Raw genomic sequence first — 19,711 nt, forward strand, 5'->3', positions numbered from 1 at the left:
AACTGGGGCTCTGCAGTATGTAATCACTGCCATCTTCCCCTGCCCAACACTGCTCCTAGCAGATGCTCTTCCATGTCAGACATGGTTACACCGGGACAGCAAAGCCCCCTTTGGCCCTGCTCCTATCTGATTTACAGTCCCCTCTCCTGGTGCAGGCCACAGTCTGACCACTGCCCACAGCTCATAGTGATGAAGGCCCACTGGGTACAAGGGCTAAACCTGTCACGACACTCAAAATCTCTTCTGTTTATGGTTATATTAAAGCAGCACACACCTGGATTATCAAAGCCTGAGAGTGCAGTAGCTTGTTTTTACTAAAATACCCCATTCTCATTCACTCCAAAGCCAGGACAAACAACACACTTCTTCTCTGGCTAATTTCTGTATCTCCCTCCTGTTTACCTGTAAATAAACCCTGGTGGTGATCAGGAAAGTGAAATGAGAGTGAGGTCATGTGTAACATGACAGGAGCAGAGACAGACACTTCATGCACTGTGGCTGCAGGGTAAGATTACAGAGTCATATCCCGACACATGCCAAAAGGGTTTGGATTGCAGCGCCCTGCCCACTGAGCCTCCCGTACTCACTTTTGTCCCCTCCCCCGGTGAGTATGGAGCGGATGGAGCGGTCCTTCTTCTTCTTGTCTTCAGGGTTGGGGGGCAGCGGCTTGGAGCCATGGTTGAGGGGCCCCGTGTCCTTGCTGCTGGCCCCAATCATGGTGCTGGTGTTCCTCATGGGCGGTGCTGGTGGCTTGTCCTCGACTTCCCCATTATCAGACATCTTCAGCTACGGTAACTTCTACTCCTGCTGAGGCCAGTGAGAGACAGCCAATCACACGGTTGGCATCCGCAGCTTCAGACAGTCAACCAATAAAGTTTCACTGCTAAATGGACAGGTGCCAAAACATGGATCAGATTTCCGTTCTACAAAAGGGAGGGTAGATAGTCAATCACATGGTCAAGCAGTCTCAATATCAGCTTCTGTTCTGTTGCAGGAACTTGCAAGCCACAAACAAGTTTCTTCCTAAAAAATTCCATCTGATAAAATTACATTTCTGCAGCTAAAATGAAGAGATTCAGAGGTCAACTTCTGCTCTATAAACGGTAGTCAACTTTCAGCCATGAGTCAGTTACTACTGCTGTGGACACAGGCAACCAATCATAGGATCATCTTCCTCAGCAAACAGTAATTAACAGACAACCAATCACTCGGTAGGATCAGCAAAAGACAACTGATCAGTTCAGCTCAGGTCCCACCTGTTCCAGGGTGACTAATGGTTAACCCATATGTAGTTGGCAAAGGTTAATGATGCAGTTTAAAGGTTAAAAGTTACTAATGTGCGCCTGTTTTCTCACTACCCTGCTTGTTTGACTTTCAGGCATCTAAAAGAAGAGACTAACTGGCTGGGACATGGTAGATGACAGCATTTAGTCCCTCTCTGCACAGATGTCTGCGGAGGTTCGGTCATGCTCCAGTGAAAGCTGCCTGCTTCCTGCCAGTGAGAGACCAGACAGGTCTGTGTGGGAGAACAGAGCTTAACAGCAATGAGAGAGGTGTGTGGGAGTGGTGGTGGAGGCAGGGGGGCCTCTCTATCCGTCAGCCTTACCTACCACATAGCAGGAAATTCTGAGGAACAGAAAGAAATGGGTCTGTACTATGTGGAATAAGGAAGTCAAAGTGAGAGGTATCTGCACCACAGGGCCCTCTACTAAGAAATCAAAGGGAGAAACATCTACTGTCCTCTAAGGGCCTCAGAGGGAGAGGTACCTGCACCATGGAGACTACTACTAACGGACTCAAACGAAGGTATCTGCACAAGAGACTAAATGGAGAGGTGTCTGCACCACAGGGCCTTGCACTAGTGGACTGAAAAGGAAAGGTATCTGCACTGTCCCTCTGAGTGATGCGGAAGCTGCACAAGGAGGCCCAGCATCAGAACGCATTACATGAGCCGTAATTACATCTGGCCCAGCACCAGGGGGCGCTGTGCCAAATCGAGCTGCCTCTGCTCCCTCTGCAAGAGGTCCTGCCAACAGCTCGCACCCTCACACTATGAGCTGCCCTCTGCCCCGCACCTCACACCCACACCATACCCCACACCTGACCTGTACCCATGGAACAGCTTACCTGGCCTGCTCTGGCTTGAGCACTTACAGGTCCTACCCAAACAGACAGCATTACATGAGTATGCAGATGTTATTTTTATCCTCTGTGTGTGTGTGAGTGTGTGTGTGAGTGTGTGTGAGTGTGCGTGATACATTGGTGCGAGGGAACACTGGAACCATTCATATGGAATAACTCAGCATACCAACTCCTCCCTGGAAAGCACCCACATCCTGGCAATATTTTACAGCCCCCTATGGTGCTAGAGGACAAACCTCATATCGTATTATTGGCCAGCTCAATTTGCAGTAGAAAAGTAATCGCCTGGTCTGAGCTAACCCACAGTGAACACGGGTCAGGGGGAGGGAGGCAGCACACAGATAGGTGTTTTTTTTCACGGTGGAGAATCCCACCCCCGTCTGTGGGGGGATTCACACATTTGTCCAGTCGGCTGCCTCACGGACCTATATCCTCCCCCCCCAGAAACGCTTCTTTCTCTTTGCACTCTGTATCAACCAAGGAACCTTCAGATTTAAGTTTCTGGTTTTAAACAATGACAATGATTTGTAGTGATGACTTGATCCTCGCTAAAGACCTACTGTATGCTAGCAATTATGTGACAAAATATGTGGCAAAATACAAGCATAGGTGACAAAAGTCACACATGGTTGTATGCCAATTCACCAGACATTTAATCTACTACTGATATACATTTTACCTGTCCCTAATGGCACAGATGAAAGCTGTAAAATTGCGTCACTTCAGCTCACCCTAATCCTGACCCTCATGCATCTACACACACATACACTCATTACTCACCTTTATGGCACAGAAAGTTTCATGACAAAACACAGCACGCATCATTTATCAGAGAAAATAAGATGAGATTTCAGACTTTCCAGACCATCAGAGTTCAACAGTCAAGCCTGTGTGTTCAGCATTCCCGAGATCACCGCTGACTTGAACTCCAAGTACATCACTACTGCGTGCTTGTGCTGACACTTCAGCTGAATTATTTCAGTCAAAACAGAAACAAATTTAGCTGTGTGCATGGACAAGGTTACCTGCACAACCAATATAACAACAACACAGTATGTGGTAAGCACAAATCCCATATCATGTAGAGCCCTAAATGAGGAAAGTGTAAAAAAAAAAAAAAAAAAAAATGCTTTCCTCAGTTTGCAATTTCACAACCTCAGAATACAAATTAAAATGCTTGTCAGAATGAGTAATTGAGAACATTAATTATGAAACTGAATTTGGGGAACCAAATTTTCAAACTGACAGTTTAGGGGTTTAACAGGTTCAGAATTGTAATTGATTGGCAAACTAAGAAAACAGAAGATTAGTTCGACTGCGCCCTCATAGGGACTTATTAGGGGAAATATTTTAGGTAGAACAGATCAAAAGCTGCAAACAGAAGTACTACAAAGCCTGCAAAGCATAAAAGTGAACAATGAAGGGCTTCTGCTGGAGTTACCCTTCTGTAGATTTGATCTGTACTGCCAGAGCCTGAAGGAAAAAACGAAAGGCTACATCAAAAGCCTAATGTAGCCTGGCGACTATTCACACGGGCGTGTGTGAGTGTGTGTGTGTGTGTGTGTGTGTGTGTGTGTGCGTGTGCGTGTGCGTGTGCGTGTGCGTGTGAGTGTGTGTGTGCATGTGTGTGAGTGTGTGTGTGAGTGTGTGTGTGTGTGTGTGTGTGTGTGTAGGCGTGTGTGTTTGTGTGTGTGTTTGTGTGTGTGTGTGTGTGTGTGTGTGTGTCTGTGTATGGACATGCACAGAGACAGAAGAACAGTTGGGTTCAGATTGAATGAAACTTCCTGGACATGATGTCAGAGATGACTAAGGGTGTGTGAGCTTGGCTCAGGACTGCCAAACTGGCTGGGCAACAGGTCATGAATGGGGTAACGTGATCCCCCAAACTACAACACACAAATCCACACAAGCACACATGCGCACAGCTGCGTTGACAAGGACCCTCAAAGCTAAACAAACAGCCTGTTGTCCAGTGCCCTAACGAGATACCTCTCTAACTGCAATGTCTCACTCAGTTAAAAAAGCATTATGGTGGTTCCCCCCCACCCTGCCCCACCATGCCTCTAAAGAACTGCAGGGTAGGTGTCACATTTCAGACCTCCATCGGCGTGACTCAGCTCCATCCACAGCTACTCAAATACAACCATCCGATCTTAGTTACACACATGGCAGGGAAACACAACACAGACTCAGGAGACACATCCCCTTCTCTGGCGTAGACTGGAGATCAAACACTGACACACCAAAGTAAATCCAAGCACATTGTCAGGATCGCTGTGCTAAAGCTGGAATATTTGATGCAGGTAAAAAGGGCTTTGACAGAAATCTGCAGGCAGATCTCAGAGCAGACACTCTTAAAAGAGAAGCTTATACAGCCACAATAAGCACATATAGTACCGACAAGCCCTCAGGAATAGCAGCTGGGAGCTGGGACTGGGAGGAGATGTGAACTTGGACTTTGTCTTGGAGAGCAAACGATGGTGTGAGAGAAAGAAGAGAAAAGGGAATTGGCAAAGCCACTGCACAAAAAGGAATGTATGGAAAGCAAAAGAGTGATAAAGAAGGAAGAAGGGACAATAGATGGACAGATAAAGGGTTAATTCACAGGGACAGAGAGATAGAAAAGTAGAGAAAGAAAGAGATAGGAGGAGAAACACAGATGGGGTCCGCAGAGCTAGACACGCACACCAGTGCACTAAGCGGTGACCTCACACATGAAATCACCGCATACTTCCAGCATTGCTTTGTTCAGAGGCTTGGCCTGCAGATATGGACCAGCCCTTTGGAGAAGCTGAGAGTTGACTGTAGGGTAAACACATCAGACACGCTTTCGACATTGCAAAAACAAAAAAAACAAAAAATCTTACATTTTGACTTTAAATCTTATGTCTATTCTTTTTTTACAAAAAGTACAAAAGTATTGCCAGTGAGTCGAGAGTTATTCATTTCAATATTTTTCAATATTTTACAATTTCAAATCTAAAACACTTGTTGAGACAGGCTTTTCTTTGCAGTTTAAGCCCCTGCCCCATGGCCCAGGGATACAAGCCTCATTATCCTCCTGAGAAAATGAAATTGAACATACCTGACATTATGAAAAAAGTTGGCATACAACAGTTCCACAGAGCAGATCACAAATGAAGCATAACACCTGATTTCCCCTCGACTTTATAAGTCAGCAGGCCTTTCATTGGGATGTACTGGGCGTTGTTCTGTCTGTTTGTCATGTTCTTAGTGAGTCATAAAAAGTACACTTGCTATTGAACAGCAGACTTGCAGACTTCCGTGTAGGACACTCAGATATTGTGGAGTTTGACATGCACTGCCCTATCTCAGGTCCCATCCCCCCACACCTTCCTACAGTGGTCACTCTCCTCACTCTCCTTATATTAACCGGTCTCCCCCGACCCCAGTCAGCGTCCTCTCTAGCCATTACCAAAGGCCAAAATAAATGACTAATGCAGGTGCATGTTTCAAACTGGCAGACAGGGAGGCTTTCACCACCCACACACACAGAACCATCATACACCCAACACATTTCCCTCAGTCGGCTACAAAGACTGAATTCACTGTACCAGGAAACGAGGCAGCCCACACAACCACATCACAGACGTGTCAGTCTGTGGTCTGCACCTAAACGGTCTTTTAATTCACTTCTTTCTTCATTGCCCAACAGGAAGTGAACAAGACAGCATCTGTGAAGCCCTGATGGGTACGCTCAGGATCTCACACAGTCTGCGTCGCGTACAGAAAGATCGGAGAGATGTGGAGTATAATTAAATGCCTCAGTAAGGTTCTGAATGGGGCCCTGTGACACCAGAGCTCGGAGGCAATTCCCTGTAACTTAAACTGTAGTATTTCCTGACCCACTGAGGAGGAAGGCAGGCAGGCAGAGTTTAGCACAACTTATGAGTCATGGCACACGAGGGGGAGTTGCAAGCTCTCCCTCAGGTCCTGGCCATTCACTACCGTCAGACACCAATGTTTCCGGAACCTGCTTTCCATTACAGTGCCGGGCCGATGCCAGGGCCAGAGCCAGCCAGCCAGCCATGGTCATATTTTACACCAAGCAGGTCAGCATGCTGGTCAGTGTGTCAGCCCAGAAGGAATTTTAAAAGACCACACAGTTTGTGGTGAATGAAACGGTCATTTATAAAGGTATGTATTGAGATTCCTTTTTTTTTTTTGTGTGTGTGTGCGTGTGACATGCTTGAAGGAAAGCAAAGCACTAATTGACAAAGCAGTTGTTGGAGAAAAATACTTAAGTGTACTAATTATAAATATTCATATTAGTATTCATGAGTAAGAAATAAAACATTTTTACAAACAGCTAATCCAGTCCACAACAGAATTCTGTCCAGTGCAAGGAACCACAAAGTCTTATTGGTTGCCATGGCAAATATGCAGCTGAAACACAACTGAGCCCAGGCCAATGAGCTCTGAGCTGGGCACGATGACTGAAAGTAATGACGAATGGCCCCGAAACTCCTGCAAGACTGTACCATATCAAATATCACTGGGACCAATACAATGAGACAGTGATTAATAAAATCCTCATTGTGGTTGATACGTCTGGATGTAAATACATGTACAGACTATTTCTGTAGACTGTCATTGTGACTCACACTTGGTGCACTTCCTGGTCTGCACATTTGGTTGGTTACGTGCACTGAGTAGTGTGAACTGTGTACTGATTCACACCGTGCTAACTTTCCCTTTCAGTACCATCGGGGCCTCACACGTGCGTACACACGCATTTACAGACTCTCTCTCATACACTTTCTATCATATGGCCTGTCAACACTTTTAACCTTCTTTTCTCAACCCTCCCCTTTCCACATCTCAGTACAAAATGCATGTCTGACACTGAAAAATAAGGGAGCTGAAACTCTTCCCCATATTGTTACCAGTCCAGAGCTTTCCTATCCTGGTCCTGCTGAGTCATGCACGAGTCACAGGTTACTGGTTACTGGTGCTGAGTGTGTCCGAGGAGCTCAGAATAGACCTCATATTTAATTGAGCAATGGAATGCAGCAACTGACCAGGGTATTGAACAGGCTATTTGTCATTTGCTTATTTTGTAAACCACCAACCATTATTCAGAGCCACGTAAACAGCAACAATATTTTTAGTTTATCCACATTCGATGACCCAGATGGGTAGGTACATTGTTCTCTCTTTCTCTCGCTATCTTTCTTTCCCTCTCTCTCAGCAAATGTTGATGACGATAGACCAGAACTAGAATGCAAAAAAGACCTGCTTCCCATCAAAATACACACATTTGAGGAAAATTCCTCAAAAATGTGTATTGCGATTGAAAGCGAAAAACAGACCGCACAAGTCCATTCAATATAAAATGTGTTCATTCTAAACTGGAGCCAGTTCCACAAACTCACTCACTGGATTTACTTTCACATTTGGAATGTGTTGCACTGACAAAATATGGCTAGTATCCATTACTATTCATTGATCCATTACCTGTGGGATTTGACGGCGTAACTGATAGAGTGTGTGTTTCTATGCGCTTATGTGCCTGTGTGAGAGAGTGTATGAGTGGGGTAGGTGGAGGGGGAACCGCAGATAAATTAATGACTGTTGTAAGACGTGCAATAAATCTGTCAGGGGTGTCCCAAACACGGCCGTTCTTCACCTCGTCACCTGTCATCACCGGTTGGGGTATGAGGTAAGCTGACAGGCGCCCTCGCCCTCCCACCAGAGACGACTGAAACTCCCGGGGGTGGGGTGTGAACCCCTGCCATTCACAGCACCTCTCTCCCACTACAGAGCACATAAACCTCCATTCCTCACCACTCACAGCACCTCTCTCCCACTACAGAGCACATAAACCTCCATTCCCCACCACTCACGGCACCTCTCCCCCACTACAGAGCACATAAACCTCCATTCCCCACCATTCACAGCACCTCTCCCCCACTACAGAGCACATAAACCTCCATTCCCCACCATTCACAGCACCTCTCCTCCACTACAGAGCACATAAACCTCCATTCCCCACCACTCACAGCACCTCTCTCCCACTACAGAGCACATAAACCTCCATTCCCCACCACTCACAGCACCTCTCTCCCACTACAGAGCACATAAACCTCCATTCCCCACCACTCACAGCACCTCTCTCCCACTACAGAGCACATAAACCTCCATTCCTCACCATTCTTTCAGCTTCCACAGCCATTACAGACACACATTGATTGGCGGATGCCAGAACCCTCCTGTCAGCACGCTAAAGCCTAGCAAAATATGTGCTACACAAAGTAATTCCCTCATTAGGTTCATCGTGATTATAGTTCAATTAAACAATCAGCACCAACTGTGCATGCAGTGCAGCTCAATAAAGCAGTGAAGTTAATAGGAAAAAAACTGGATTTCAGCATTAAATAAAGCATAATTGACTTTTAAACAATAATGAAGGAGTGAAATGGCATTTAATTGCCTGGTATATTTTGTCAGTATTTGAAGGGCTTTCCTAATTTCCTTTCCCATTAAGGCCCAGTCACATTGTGTGGAGATCAAATACATGGAGTGCAGCTGGGGGAATTTCAGGGAGTTTAGATGCATGAATCCCTGGGATAGAGCTGAGAGAAGTCCCCAAGTACCAAGTACACAAAGCTGATTTAATGGACAGACACATTCCACTTTCCCCAAAGCAAAGAGTGGTGACCTCTCAACTGTCACCTCCAGACACACGGGTACAGAGCAACAGGAGGAGAGAGGGGGAAGGGAGGGTAATCTGTCAGAGGATGGGAGGATACCAAAGTGATAATAGAGGAGAAAGAAAGGAAATTATAGGAGGAGAGGTACAGTGAGAGGAAGAATAAAGGAGAGCAAAAGGGAACAGTTATAGAGAGAGAGCTCAAAACCACTTTTAACTAGGTTACCAAAACTACACATTTGAGCCTGCTCAAAACAGAATCACAGGATACTTTGTGAGCAGTAAAACAGGAAATGACACGGTATTGCTGACCCCAGTGACCTGTATGTCAGTTTTCCCATTCTGTGTTATGATTAACCTAAGGCAGTGGGCTCTCACACTCAAGGGTGAGTTATGGCTCCATGTGAGCCTTTCATCTCGCACTTCCTTCAGGGCAATTACCACATTTCCATCACATTTTTATCTCCTCCACCGCCCGCACTGCGAGTGGGTCCGCCTTCAAGCTGCCTTCTGCTGAATAACACGTTAAATCCAGGCCCTGACTCACTGGGGTCATTAAAGACCCCACAGCACATCATGAAGAGGGGGGTCCATGCAAAATTCCCAGTTCAGCTTGCCCATCTAATCACATAAACAATATCCGTCACTCTTTCTCTCACTTGATGTTTGGTGAGTGTTCGGGTACAAAATGTCAGTCATGCAGTATGACGTTAGGCGATGCATATTGGCGGGGGTTGTGGTGAGAAATTTGGGATGCATAAAAACATCCCATATTGGCCATAAAGGAATCATCCTCACCAACACCATCGATATGCCCACAAAAACACTCCCACTCTCCTCAATAGGTATGCGCAATTCAGACAGCCCTTTAACAGATCAGAGTAGTCTAAAGTGAGAGTTAAGAAAGGAACGCCAGTTCATTTCCAACAAGAGCATTTTCATGAATTTACAGTGAGCCTCAAGCTTTTTAGAGTAACTTTCACAAAGGCACAGTACAGAGGAATATGAAAAGAGGAAAGTAAGTAAACTGAGAAAGAATAGGCCTGAATCCCCAGAGAAAAAAACAGTAAGCAAGGTAAAAAAGAAAAAAGCAGCAACAGAAAACTTTCCGTACGGAAGAAATGGTTGGAAGAGTGGGGCTTAGAGCGGGAGTCCATCCTTCACTTGCCAGCCCGGTGTCAGCAGCTACAAATAAGGCTAAATGGCAATAGGGAGGCGATGGGGAATCCACCAAGGTGGATAGCCAGCATCTCAGCGTGTGGTTTGAGTCAATCAATGACATGGGTTTCCTGCGACATAAATAAGAGCAGTAATACCTGTGATCACCTGGTGGTGGATGGACTTTAGTGCCCAGTTCCACATCCCTGCAAGGAAGGAGAGAGTAACAGACTACAAGAAATAACAACTACAAGGAAACGATATAATGGTCATTTGATCAAACGTTGTTTCAGGGCCGTCTCAGAAGCTCCGCGGCGCACGGTCAGCGTGTGAAGCTGCAGCGGGGAGGCTGAGAGACTCTGCAGGAAGCAGCAGTGAGAGTGCGGGTATTACACAGTGTGTGAGGAGAGAGCAGGCCTGGTCTCTCACACCGCTCTGGCTGTCTGGTCACGGGCTGTCCCAGAATCCCTCTCACTGGCCCTCCTCTGCGTCTACTGCCCTGCCTGAGTCACGCCCGCACCTCCTCCCCAGCTCTGCGGTGGTCTCGGTCTTTCGGCGGCTCGCTCGGCCACGCTCCCATCGTCCCTCGCGGAACAGGAGCAGGAAGCACGCCGCGGTTCCACCAGGATTTCGGGAGCGGTACTCCCTGCACTGCTCACACAGCCAACAGGAAAACCACGATGATAAAACTAACAGCAACAAAGAAAAGCGCGGAGACTGAATCCATCTCGCACGCTGAGCGGAGCGTGATGCCGCGATCGATAAACCCCTCCACTCCGCGCTCCACCTCTTCATATCCGCCAGCGCAGCCCAGCCTCGGTTAAAGTGCTGCTACTCAGAGAGGCTGAGGACAGGCCTGTGCGGGCTCACACAATCTCACTGGTGCCTCTGGGGCAGCCCCCACTCACAACAACAACCAGAGCCATTACTCCCAAAAGAAGTATCAGCGGACAACCTCACCGGCATGTGGGCAGGCTGCTGTCTTTCAGTTAACAACCACCTACACCTGCTCTGAGAAACATCCGTACCGGGGTGAAATGTTTGGCCAGTAAAGCTGTGCGTTTTACTGTGTGAACTGGCAGGGACGATATGGGCTTCTCAGAGGTGGACAGAGGTTTTTGAGGTTCTCCACAGGCTCTCCGATATGCATGGACACCCAGCCGCTGGGGCTGGCTGTAATTAATCTGCTTAAAAACCATCCGGTGCCATGCGATCCTCCACTCCAGCAGTCTCCCATTCAGGGCTGTGACGTCGCGGAGACGGGCCAGACAGCTCCTTCTGTGCTGGCCGCAGGGGTGAGGAGACCCCCGGAACCACCAATTACATTCAATTCCGACATTCAAAGCAAGCGGCTATCTGGACAGAGCAGGTTGGAGATATGGCAAGCTGAGAAACCAACCTTGAAAAGTGGAAAATACCCAAAAGTAGAAGCGTGAGTCCGAAAATTGAAAGAAAGTATACGTTATCAGCAAGTGCCTGCTGCTTCCTATTAAAAAAGGTCAAACACTATTATGTACATGGTAATGCATACCACAGGGGAGCCAGAAAGAACTTCAAATGTATATTTTACAATACCAAGGCTCAGATAACCCACCTCCTCCTAACGAACCATCCTAGCCTCTTTCATCCATCCCTAGAGACACAGCGGTAGGCTCTGTTTTTCAGGTACGTGTTCTGAACAAAAGGAGGAGAAAAAGGCTGCATAATGAGAGCAGTGGTTATATTACTGAGAGGGCTCAGGTAGCCCTGAGCCCAGCAGGTCTCCTCTCCATCTTCTCCACTCGCAGGGCCCACAGAGCGAACACACACAGTGTCAGAACACTGCGTAATGAGTGCCCCATTTGTTTAAGTGCAGCCCTTGTCCTTCATGGCTCTCCTGGAGCTCCGCTCATAGACGACTCAGCGGGATAGAGAGGAATGCAGTTCTTTTTATTCGCCCTTTCCCTCAAACCACACACATGGCACAGCACAGCCTTGCAGCCAGTCATCCAAGACCGATATTGATCTTGTTAAAACGGTCTGTCTGAAAGCAAGGCCAAAACCCTGGACCGTCGCTGAACGTCATTCAATCTGACCCAGGGCGGCTTGAATAACATAGAAAACATAATTATTCATCGTTCACTAAACCGGACAAACATGTTTGTTTTCATGTAGGTGTATATGTGTGTTTGTTTGTGGGTGTGTGTGTGTGTGAAACGGAGAGATACAGAGAGACAGAGAGTGAAGAAAAGGGATGATAACAGATCGATACAGCGTGCTGGAGGGGACTGTGAGGGGGAAGGTGGGGCGAGGCATCACGTCGTGTCACGAGGAGGGCGGAGAGCACTGGCCTCTCGGACGCACTTCCAGGAAGAGGCCGTCCCCGGCGCTCCACAGCCAGGCTGTGCATTACTCACGCTCCCACGCACCTCACAGCTGATTCAGCTGAGCCATCAATTACCAAAACGGCTCGAGAGGGAGGGAGAGAGAGGGACAGAGAGAGAGAGAGAGAGAGAGGGAAAAAGAGAGAGAAGAGGGGAGGGGGGGGGGTGATCGGACCTTCTGCTGCTGCACGCATAGCGGCCCACCTGTCCCCAGAGCCGCCACGCAGGGCCGTGGCGCAGCAGCAGATGGCATTAAAGCTGGCGCTGCCCATTTGCATGTAAATGGGTCCAGTAAAAGCTTTTCAGCACAGACTCTGTTCACCTGCTGGTCAGAATTCCTCTGGGACAGGCTGGGAGGAGTTATGGGCTTGAGGGTGTTCTCTTCTGCATGAACGGCACAGAAGCGGATCTGGAACAGGCCGCTTTCTTAGCTTTACGGTGGGGGGGGGGGGGGGGGGCTTATGTGGAAGAAAGGAGGGGTGCTTGAACAACCCCAAAAAAATAAAACAACTAAATCGCATTAAAGCTTCTCCTTAAAGAAACACGTTTTCAAATAGCCCATAATTAGCAGGGGCAAAGTTGATAACCGCATGCTTAGACACCTTTAACAGACGGACAGTTGAAAAGGAGAAAGAGGGCTGTGTGTGGACTGAGTATGGGGCTGATGAACTCAGAGACAGCACTGTCTCTGAAGGTTCATACAGTGGTTAAGGCACCGAGCGTGTCACTGACAGTCGCCAGGTTAAACCTCAGAAGGGGTGCATGTGTATCCTGGAGTGTGGTATTAAGCCTAAAGTTCTTCAGTTAACCTACTTAACAGGTAAAAATAATGTTAAATATTTAAACTAACAATCTTAAATGGACAAATCCAGGATTTGCAACCAAGACTGTTGCAGCCACTACAGCCTCTTTTCTGGAGGAAATTAACCAGTACACACAGTTTGTTGAATCGGACTAGGTCGGTGATGCCTATCAGCTACACATGATCCATCAGTCTTCTTGGGAGTTGCAGTTCAGTGCACAGGTCCCACCCACCGCTGCCATGGCGACGCACTCTGATGGATGGACCGTGACAGCTCCAATCACAGAGAGGAAGTGCAACACTTCATCCATCAGCCACTGGATCGCACAGCATTCAGCGTTCAACAGTATCACTGACACACACACACATGCAGGTATGCTCACAAACACACACACGCGCAGACACACACAGAGCTGGCTCCACACTAAATGCTTAACTCTCCCTCCTGATCCCAGCCCTGTTCCTAGTGATCGACCGTCCTGTAGGTTTTCACTCCAACCCTAACAAAGCACACCTCATTTAACAGCTAGAGATCTCATTGAGCTGCCCATTAGCAGAAATTAGGGTTGAAGTGAAAACCTCCGGGCCGGTAGATCTCCAGGAACAGGGAGCAGCCCTGGAGTAAGTTCCCTGAGCTGGAAACCCTTGTGAATTGCACTGGATAATCCTGAACTGTGTCAACTCCCTTCTGAGGACACAATCAAAGCCAACACTTCCATGCCTGAGAGAGAGTGCTTTATCAATCCAGATTCTGTGGGGTTAAAATACTCAGCAGTAGGGAATTTGGGTGGATACTCTCGTCATTTCCCATTGGTCGGATTCCTGGCCATGTACTTCACATTTGCGCCTTCTTCCAATTAGATATCCTGGGGAGAATATTGTACATGCAGTGCTGGTGTTTAGTGCTCTGTCTGATCATTTCAGACTTCAAACGCAGGCATAATCAATGAGACACCTTCGGACTTGTTAGTTTTGAGAGACGGTCCCTGTGGACCTGACGGGGGGGGGGGGATCCTCTCATCCCAGTCTGACAGGGGGATGGGTGAGGAGCCCCAGGAGGGAGGAGTACCAGACGCCCTGAACATAACCAATTCAACCCCCCCCCCCCCCTGTAGATGTAATAGAGCAGTGATGACTGCCTAACAGACCTCCACCACTGACCTCACCTCCTCAGACCCAAATTACACACAAAGCTCCAGAGTAGTTACTCACACACACACACACCAATACTGGAAGCGGCACATGGGTGGACACATACTTTCACATACACGCGCACGCACACAATTGCAAACACGCACACACAGATAACACATAAAACACACTGAAAAAAACAATTAACATAAAAAAAAATGCAGACACACATAAAAACACAAAAAGCACAAGCAGAAACAACCGAAGAAAAATGGTAAAACACAGAACCCAAGCAGACACAGACGCAGCCCCAGAAGAGAGGCCCCGCTCCCACCCATCGCATTGCAAATTTTCTGGATACACCGTCACTACGCATTACCGTCATTATTCTTTGGCTTGTGGCCCCCACCTCTATCACCCCACCCCCTGCCGCCCCCCGTCCCCGCTCCCCCTGCCAAACCTCTGTGGAAAAAAACCTGAGCTTGCATATGGTAATCACCAAGGTGGTCTTATGGGGGGGGGCATGATTCAATTACTGCAGTGTATTCACAGACATTTACAGCAATCTATCCATCCGTGGTGTTGCAGCTCCAGCTCTGTTATTGACTGCTGGGTTATTTATACAATCCTCCAGCAGCCTCGTTATTACTCATCCCCAGGAAAGCCAACCCCACAGCGCCGTTATTACATGTCACACAACACCTCCTCCCATCCCAACGTCTGCGAGGCGGCCTGTATTTACGGGGTTTGTTTTGGTTGCTCTGTTCCCCTCTTTCATTAGACCGGGCTCATCTCCCTCCCAGCTACCCCCTAGTGTCTCCGGTCTTACCTCTCCATCCTAATAACACGTCACTTCCTTTCATCTGGGACTGAAATAACAAGCAAAAAACAATTTTGCATGCGTGTAAGTGGGCATGTTCATGTGTGTATGTGTGCGCGCGTGCATGTGTGCGTGCGTGTGCATAAGCATACCTTTCTGCATCTGATTAGATTCCTGCAGGAATGTGTTGTGTGTTGATTGATTATGTATGCCAGTGTCGGTGTGTTTGTGTCTCGGTGTACAGTAGCATTGTGGCAGGTTTGGGGGTCTATGGGGCGCAATGGGGGGCCTCTTCTCCTGCGCCTCTTTAAGACTGGACAACAGGATGAGTCTGAGCTCTGGGGCTGCCAGGTTACCTCCAGCCTCCCCTGAAAAAGAAAGAGTGTGATTGGCTATCCTGGGTTGGAGCCCACTTACATGAAAAGCAGTTAAAACTGCATTGGCAATACATCTAGAGTAGTACACTCGTAATGTACTCAGTATTTCCTACTCTCCGCAATCGGCATGTCTTTCCAATAAAATGCATGCAATTGTGTGTATATTGCAATTTAATGCTCAATTAAGCTTTAATAGAGCTTATGCATTCAACGCCATCTTTGCATCATCCTCCTCCATGTATACCAACAGCATTCTTTAGGATAAAGGCTTCCTCACTATTCAGAAAGACCACTGCTATTCTACGGTAAAAAGCCTGCGACTATCTGTTGTGGTCAACCTTTCACAAATAGAGCAGCACCTCAGTCACAGGGCGATGGACACCTGTAACATTTTTCAGAAGAACACAGAAAGACACAGCTGAGGGGCCTGTGCACTGTAACTGTGGCATACTTCAGCACAACCCCTACAGGTTTTGGACGTCCTTGGACCCAAAGGGTTACACATGGTGGGCAGTGTAAAAGCAGAAGTGGCTTTTGTGTTATAATAGGAAACATTCTGAACAATGGCACCATTTGTGCTGGTGAAGAGAAGTGTTGGGGGCCAGGGATATCGTTGGGGGGTGAGGGGAACCGTGAGGTGTCTCGCGTTCTCCCCCGGCACTGAATATGACACCGTGTACCTGGGCCGCTAGGCGTGGAACCCGATCTCCCGCACCGACGCGTCGCAGAGCCGCCTTGGCCCCTCCCACCTCCTCCTCCCCGCGCCCCTCGCTGGGGCTTCAGTGCCAGTGAGCCCGCCCCTTCACACTTTAGACATCATTAGAGCGTTCCCCCAGTGAACACCGACCCGGCTCAAAGAAACGAGGGTGACCCACACCAGTGATCTTCTCAGAGCCAGGCCATGTCGACGGAAGCCTCAAAGGAACTGGCTCACACAACCACAGAGCTCGCAAGCTGGAGTTGAAGTAAAAAAACTCTCAAATGTCTGAAAGTCACGGCCTTTGTGCAGAGTTCTAAATTGGTGGAATCACATTTTTCAAAGGGACAGAAGAGAGCACTGCTATTAACTTTTCAGTGGCCCTCGCCAGAATGTGAACTGGACTGCGATTGGTCTGCTTTCATAGAGCAATGTGGCTCCCTGTAGTCTCCTCAGTAGATCACACACTTCCCTCTTCCAAACAGGGTTATTGAAAATCAATAAAGTGCACAGAACTTTCCAACAATGATGCTAAAAAGCAACCCTCTCCCTCTTTTGCTGATATTCACAGGTCGGCTTCAAAATGTGCTGCCCCAGGCAGTAAGAATCACACCAACAAAAACACTCCGGTGCAAAACTTGTAAACTCTTATAAAACATGTCGCACATGTTTTGAGCCCTCCCTTTTCTGACAAGGTAATTGGCTGCATGTACACAGGAAGTGCTAAATATCTGGGAAAAGCCAGCTGTCTCACTTAAAAAGACAAGCGGTTGAGGTGGGGGGGGGACATAAGTGTGAGAGAGCAAGAGCTAAAAAGAGCTAGAGTGTGTAGTGTTTGTCTTCCTCTTTCGCAGACAGTCCCTCATACACTGACAGCAATCATTACTCCCACAATGCATTACACCATCTAACATGCAGCCAGGTTTGGATTCTCCCTGCTTAATAGTGCTTAATGACCTGCAGTTAATGCAAACTTAAGAGCAAAGGACAGAAATAAATCTCGGACTCAGGCATAGCGTCAGGCAATTTCAATAATGCAGACACCATAGTCCTGGACAAGCTTTCAAGCACCTTTTAAAGATGGTTTGGATTTGAAAGACTACCGTATGGGATCTACTCAACCTAACAACTTGGCTCATCAACAGTTTGGCTCTTCCACACCCCTGTACAATTTTGCATAGGATATAAGCATAACATAAAATTTTAATCCAACAACAGCAAAGGCTGCCTTCTTCACAAAGACCTTTGAAGTTTTTCAGTCTCTCACAACCACTCTTCTACGCCCGATTGCAAAGGAGTCAAAAAACATCACGTGCACATTTTTCCAGTTTTCTTTTTTGTGGCCATTTATTCATCCATTTGCCCCGGACAAATTCGTATAACTTGCCTCCCTGTGAACTTTTCCCTTTCTTCTGAGAGTGAGCGGCAGAGAAAGGAGACAATGCCCTGGCAGTGGTAGAATAGAGGCCTCCATTATTCATGGGTAGTGTGCAGAGCTGATCTCTTTGGGGCTCACGCTCTGTGTTGGGTATCAGGTAGAGCCGGGGGAGGAGCTCTACCCCAGTGTCTGTTTCAGGGACCGCTTTATTGCTCCACTGGGCCCAAAGCCCCCCTGCCCCAAACTGCCATGCTGTCCCGAAAAACATCCTAAATCAAGTTTGAAATGTGAAAAAATCAATATGAAATCTGACCACCAAACTGGTCTGCACTAGTACAGCGTTTCCTCTTTCCTGTGACAGGACACTTACGAATGGTGACGCATTTCTCTGGAGACGACGTGCATCACATGATCGAAATTCCAGATGTTTCAAGAATTAACAGTTTAGGATACATTTTTACATCTTCCTTACATCTCACGTAACATACACCACTTAACCAGATGAACCCGCGATGTCACGCTCTGATCAAACATCCAAATGGTGGTCAAAGTTAATAGACATGAGCATTTGCTTGTACACAGGAAGTAGACAGTTTGGTGTTTGGGGAGCGGCAGAGGAGCGGCAGAGAGGACTTCCTCTAGCCAGCACAGACAGAGCCAGAAGATGAAGACATCTGTCCCGATGCAGCAGAGAGCTCCATCAGACTTCCAGGGGAGGCCATGTGGGAGGGACAGAAGCAGGGTTCGCTGGAGCCCCTCTGATTAATGGGGTGTCTGGGAGAGAAGAGGGGGAAGCCTGGCCAAGTCTCTTAGACACTTAGACAAAGCACCTGCATTCAGTGACTCTGTTTACAAGCATGAGCTTTCATACCCGGTCCAGCCCAAGATTCTGCTCAGCCAGCGGTGGGCCTCAGTCCGTGTCCAAGAAAAGGGTCTACAGTGGGTCCAGAAACGGGTTTCCTGGCCTGTGGTCCAGAACGTTCTGAAGGCACTTGGAGGCTTCAGTGGGCCATAGCCCCGTCATTGTGCGAAAGAAAATGACAATGGGGGGTGTGGGGTACACTACACACAAATAAATCTATCACCACAAATAAATACAATTTACATTATAATCAATCAAGGCGCCTGAATGATGGCCTTGAAGGTGAACAGCGTAAAGTAATAATGTAATGGAATAAATGGTAAAGCAACACCGCTTAATATATGCAAACTGCATGTTCAATAACAAGCTTCTCCAACGCTGATCTATGAGCAAGCGATTCGCTTTGAAAAGCCATTTAAATGGGTGTATTAAAGCATTAGCATCAGATCTTTTCTTGGCTTTAGTAAAGGTTCTCGAGTCAGTTCTGACAGTTGTGTGCATGATGCAGACATTTTATTCAAAAACAAGAGCTTGTAACCCTCCGCAGTGCTATACACAAATTCATCAAATTTCAATGGAAAAAGAATACGAAGGGGCAATATTACATTTATCATTAATGAACACAACCCATTATTCCAGGTATAAGAAAATATAATACCAAAATCCCTGCATATCAGTGAGATGTGACACGTGCCAACCTCTCATGAAGCAGACCACGTAACTGTCAACAAAAACCAGTGCCACTGTCAACAGTCTGGTGTACAGAACAGAACCGCAAACTTCGTACAGAAAGACAGGGAAGGCATGAGCTCACTCCATCCTTCATGGACCGCAATCATTAACAGGGCTGAAACGGGGGGTGAACCGGTCACGGTGCTCTCGTAATCCTCTTCTGTTTCCTGTCCTGAAGTGCAGGGACAGCGGACAGAGAGGCTCGCAGCCAGCTGAAGCTGAGAGAGCGTCCGCCCGCTCCTCCAGACTCCCACAGCGAGCACAGCCGATGCGGAAACAGGAGGGGAGGCGGGGACAGGTCCAAATCAGGGGGCCGTACACAGCTGACACGACTTCGTATGGTACAAAGTCACAAGCCAGCCTTAATCACTTAAAACAGAGAGCAAAGCTGTATTATCATCCAAGCAACACAGCGTGATAGCATCAATGATTGGATCCAGCGTTGAACCTGTCATTGACCCTCATTCATTGTCATTGAGTAAAGGCGGTTTCTCCCACAGAAGTAGAGACATACAGTTTAGAGCTGGTGCAGCAAAAGAAGACTGGAAGAAGAGAGGGAAGCAAAGACCACCAAAG

General features: G+C 47.6%; 1 protein-coding gene across 14 annotated transcripts in view; it reads right to left on the minus strand.

Moving 5' to 3' along the window:
* pak1 (p21 protein (Cdc42/Rac)-activated kinase 1) overlaps positions 1–19,711 on the minus strand; it is a 45,097-nt gene that overhangs the window by 16,100 nt on the left and 9,286 nt on the right. For 7 of the 14 annotated variants that reach the window (XM_061217075.1, XM_061217069.1, XM_061217071.1 and 4 more), the window contains one exon: positions 588–804. In XM_061217075.1, the coding sequence (XP_061073059.1) occupies positions 588–780 (193 nt within the window). In that variant the 5' untranslated portion in view covers positions 781–804. Of the gene's footprint in view, positions 1–587; positions 808–5,227; positions 5,246–10,131; positions 10,151–19,711 lie in introns of those variants that run through there. The other 7 variants (XM_061217079.1, XM_061217072.1, XM_061217070.1 and 4 more) reach the window with 3 other exon arrangements.

This window comes from Conger conger, chromosome 13 (genome assembly GCF_963514075.1).
Source record: "Conger conger chromosome 13, fConCon1.1, whole genome shotgun sequence".
NCBI classification, from domain to species: Eukaryota; Metazoa; Chordata; class Actinopteri; order Anguilliformes; family Congridae; genus Conger; species Conger conger.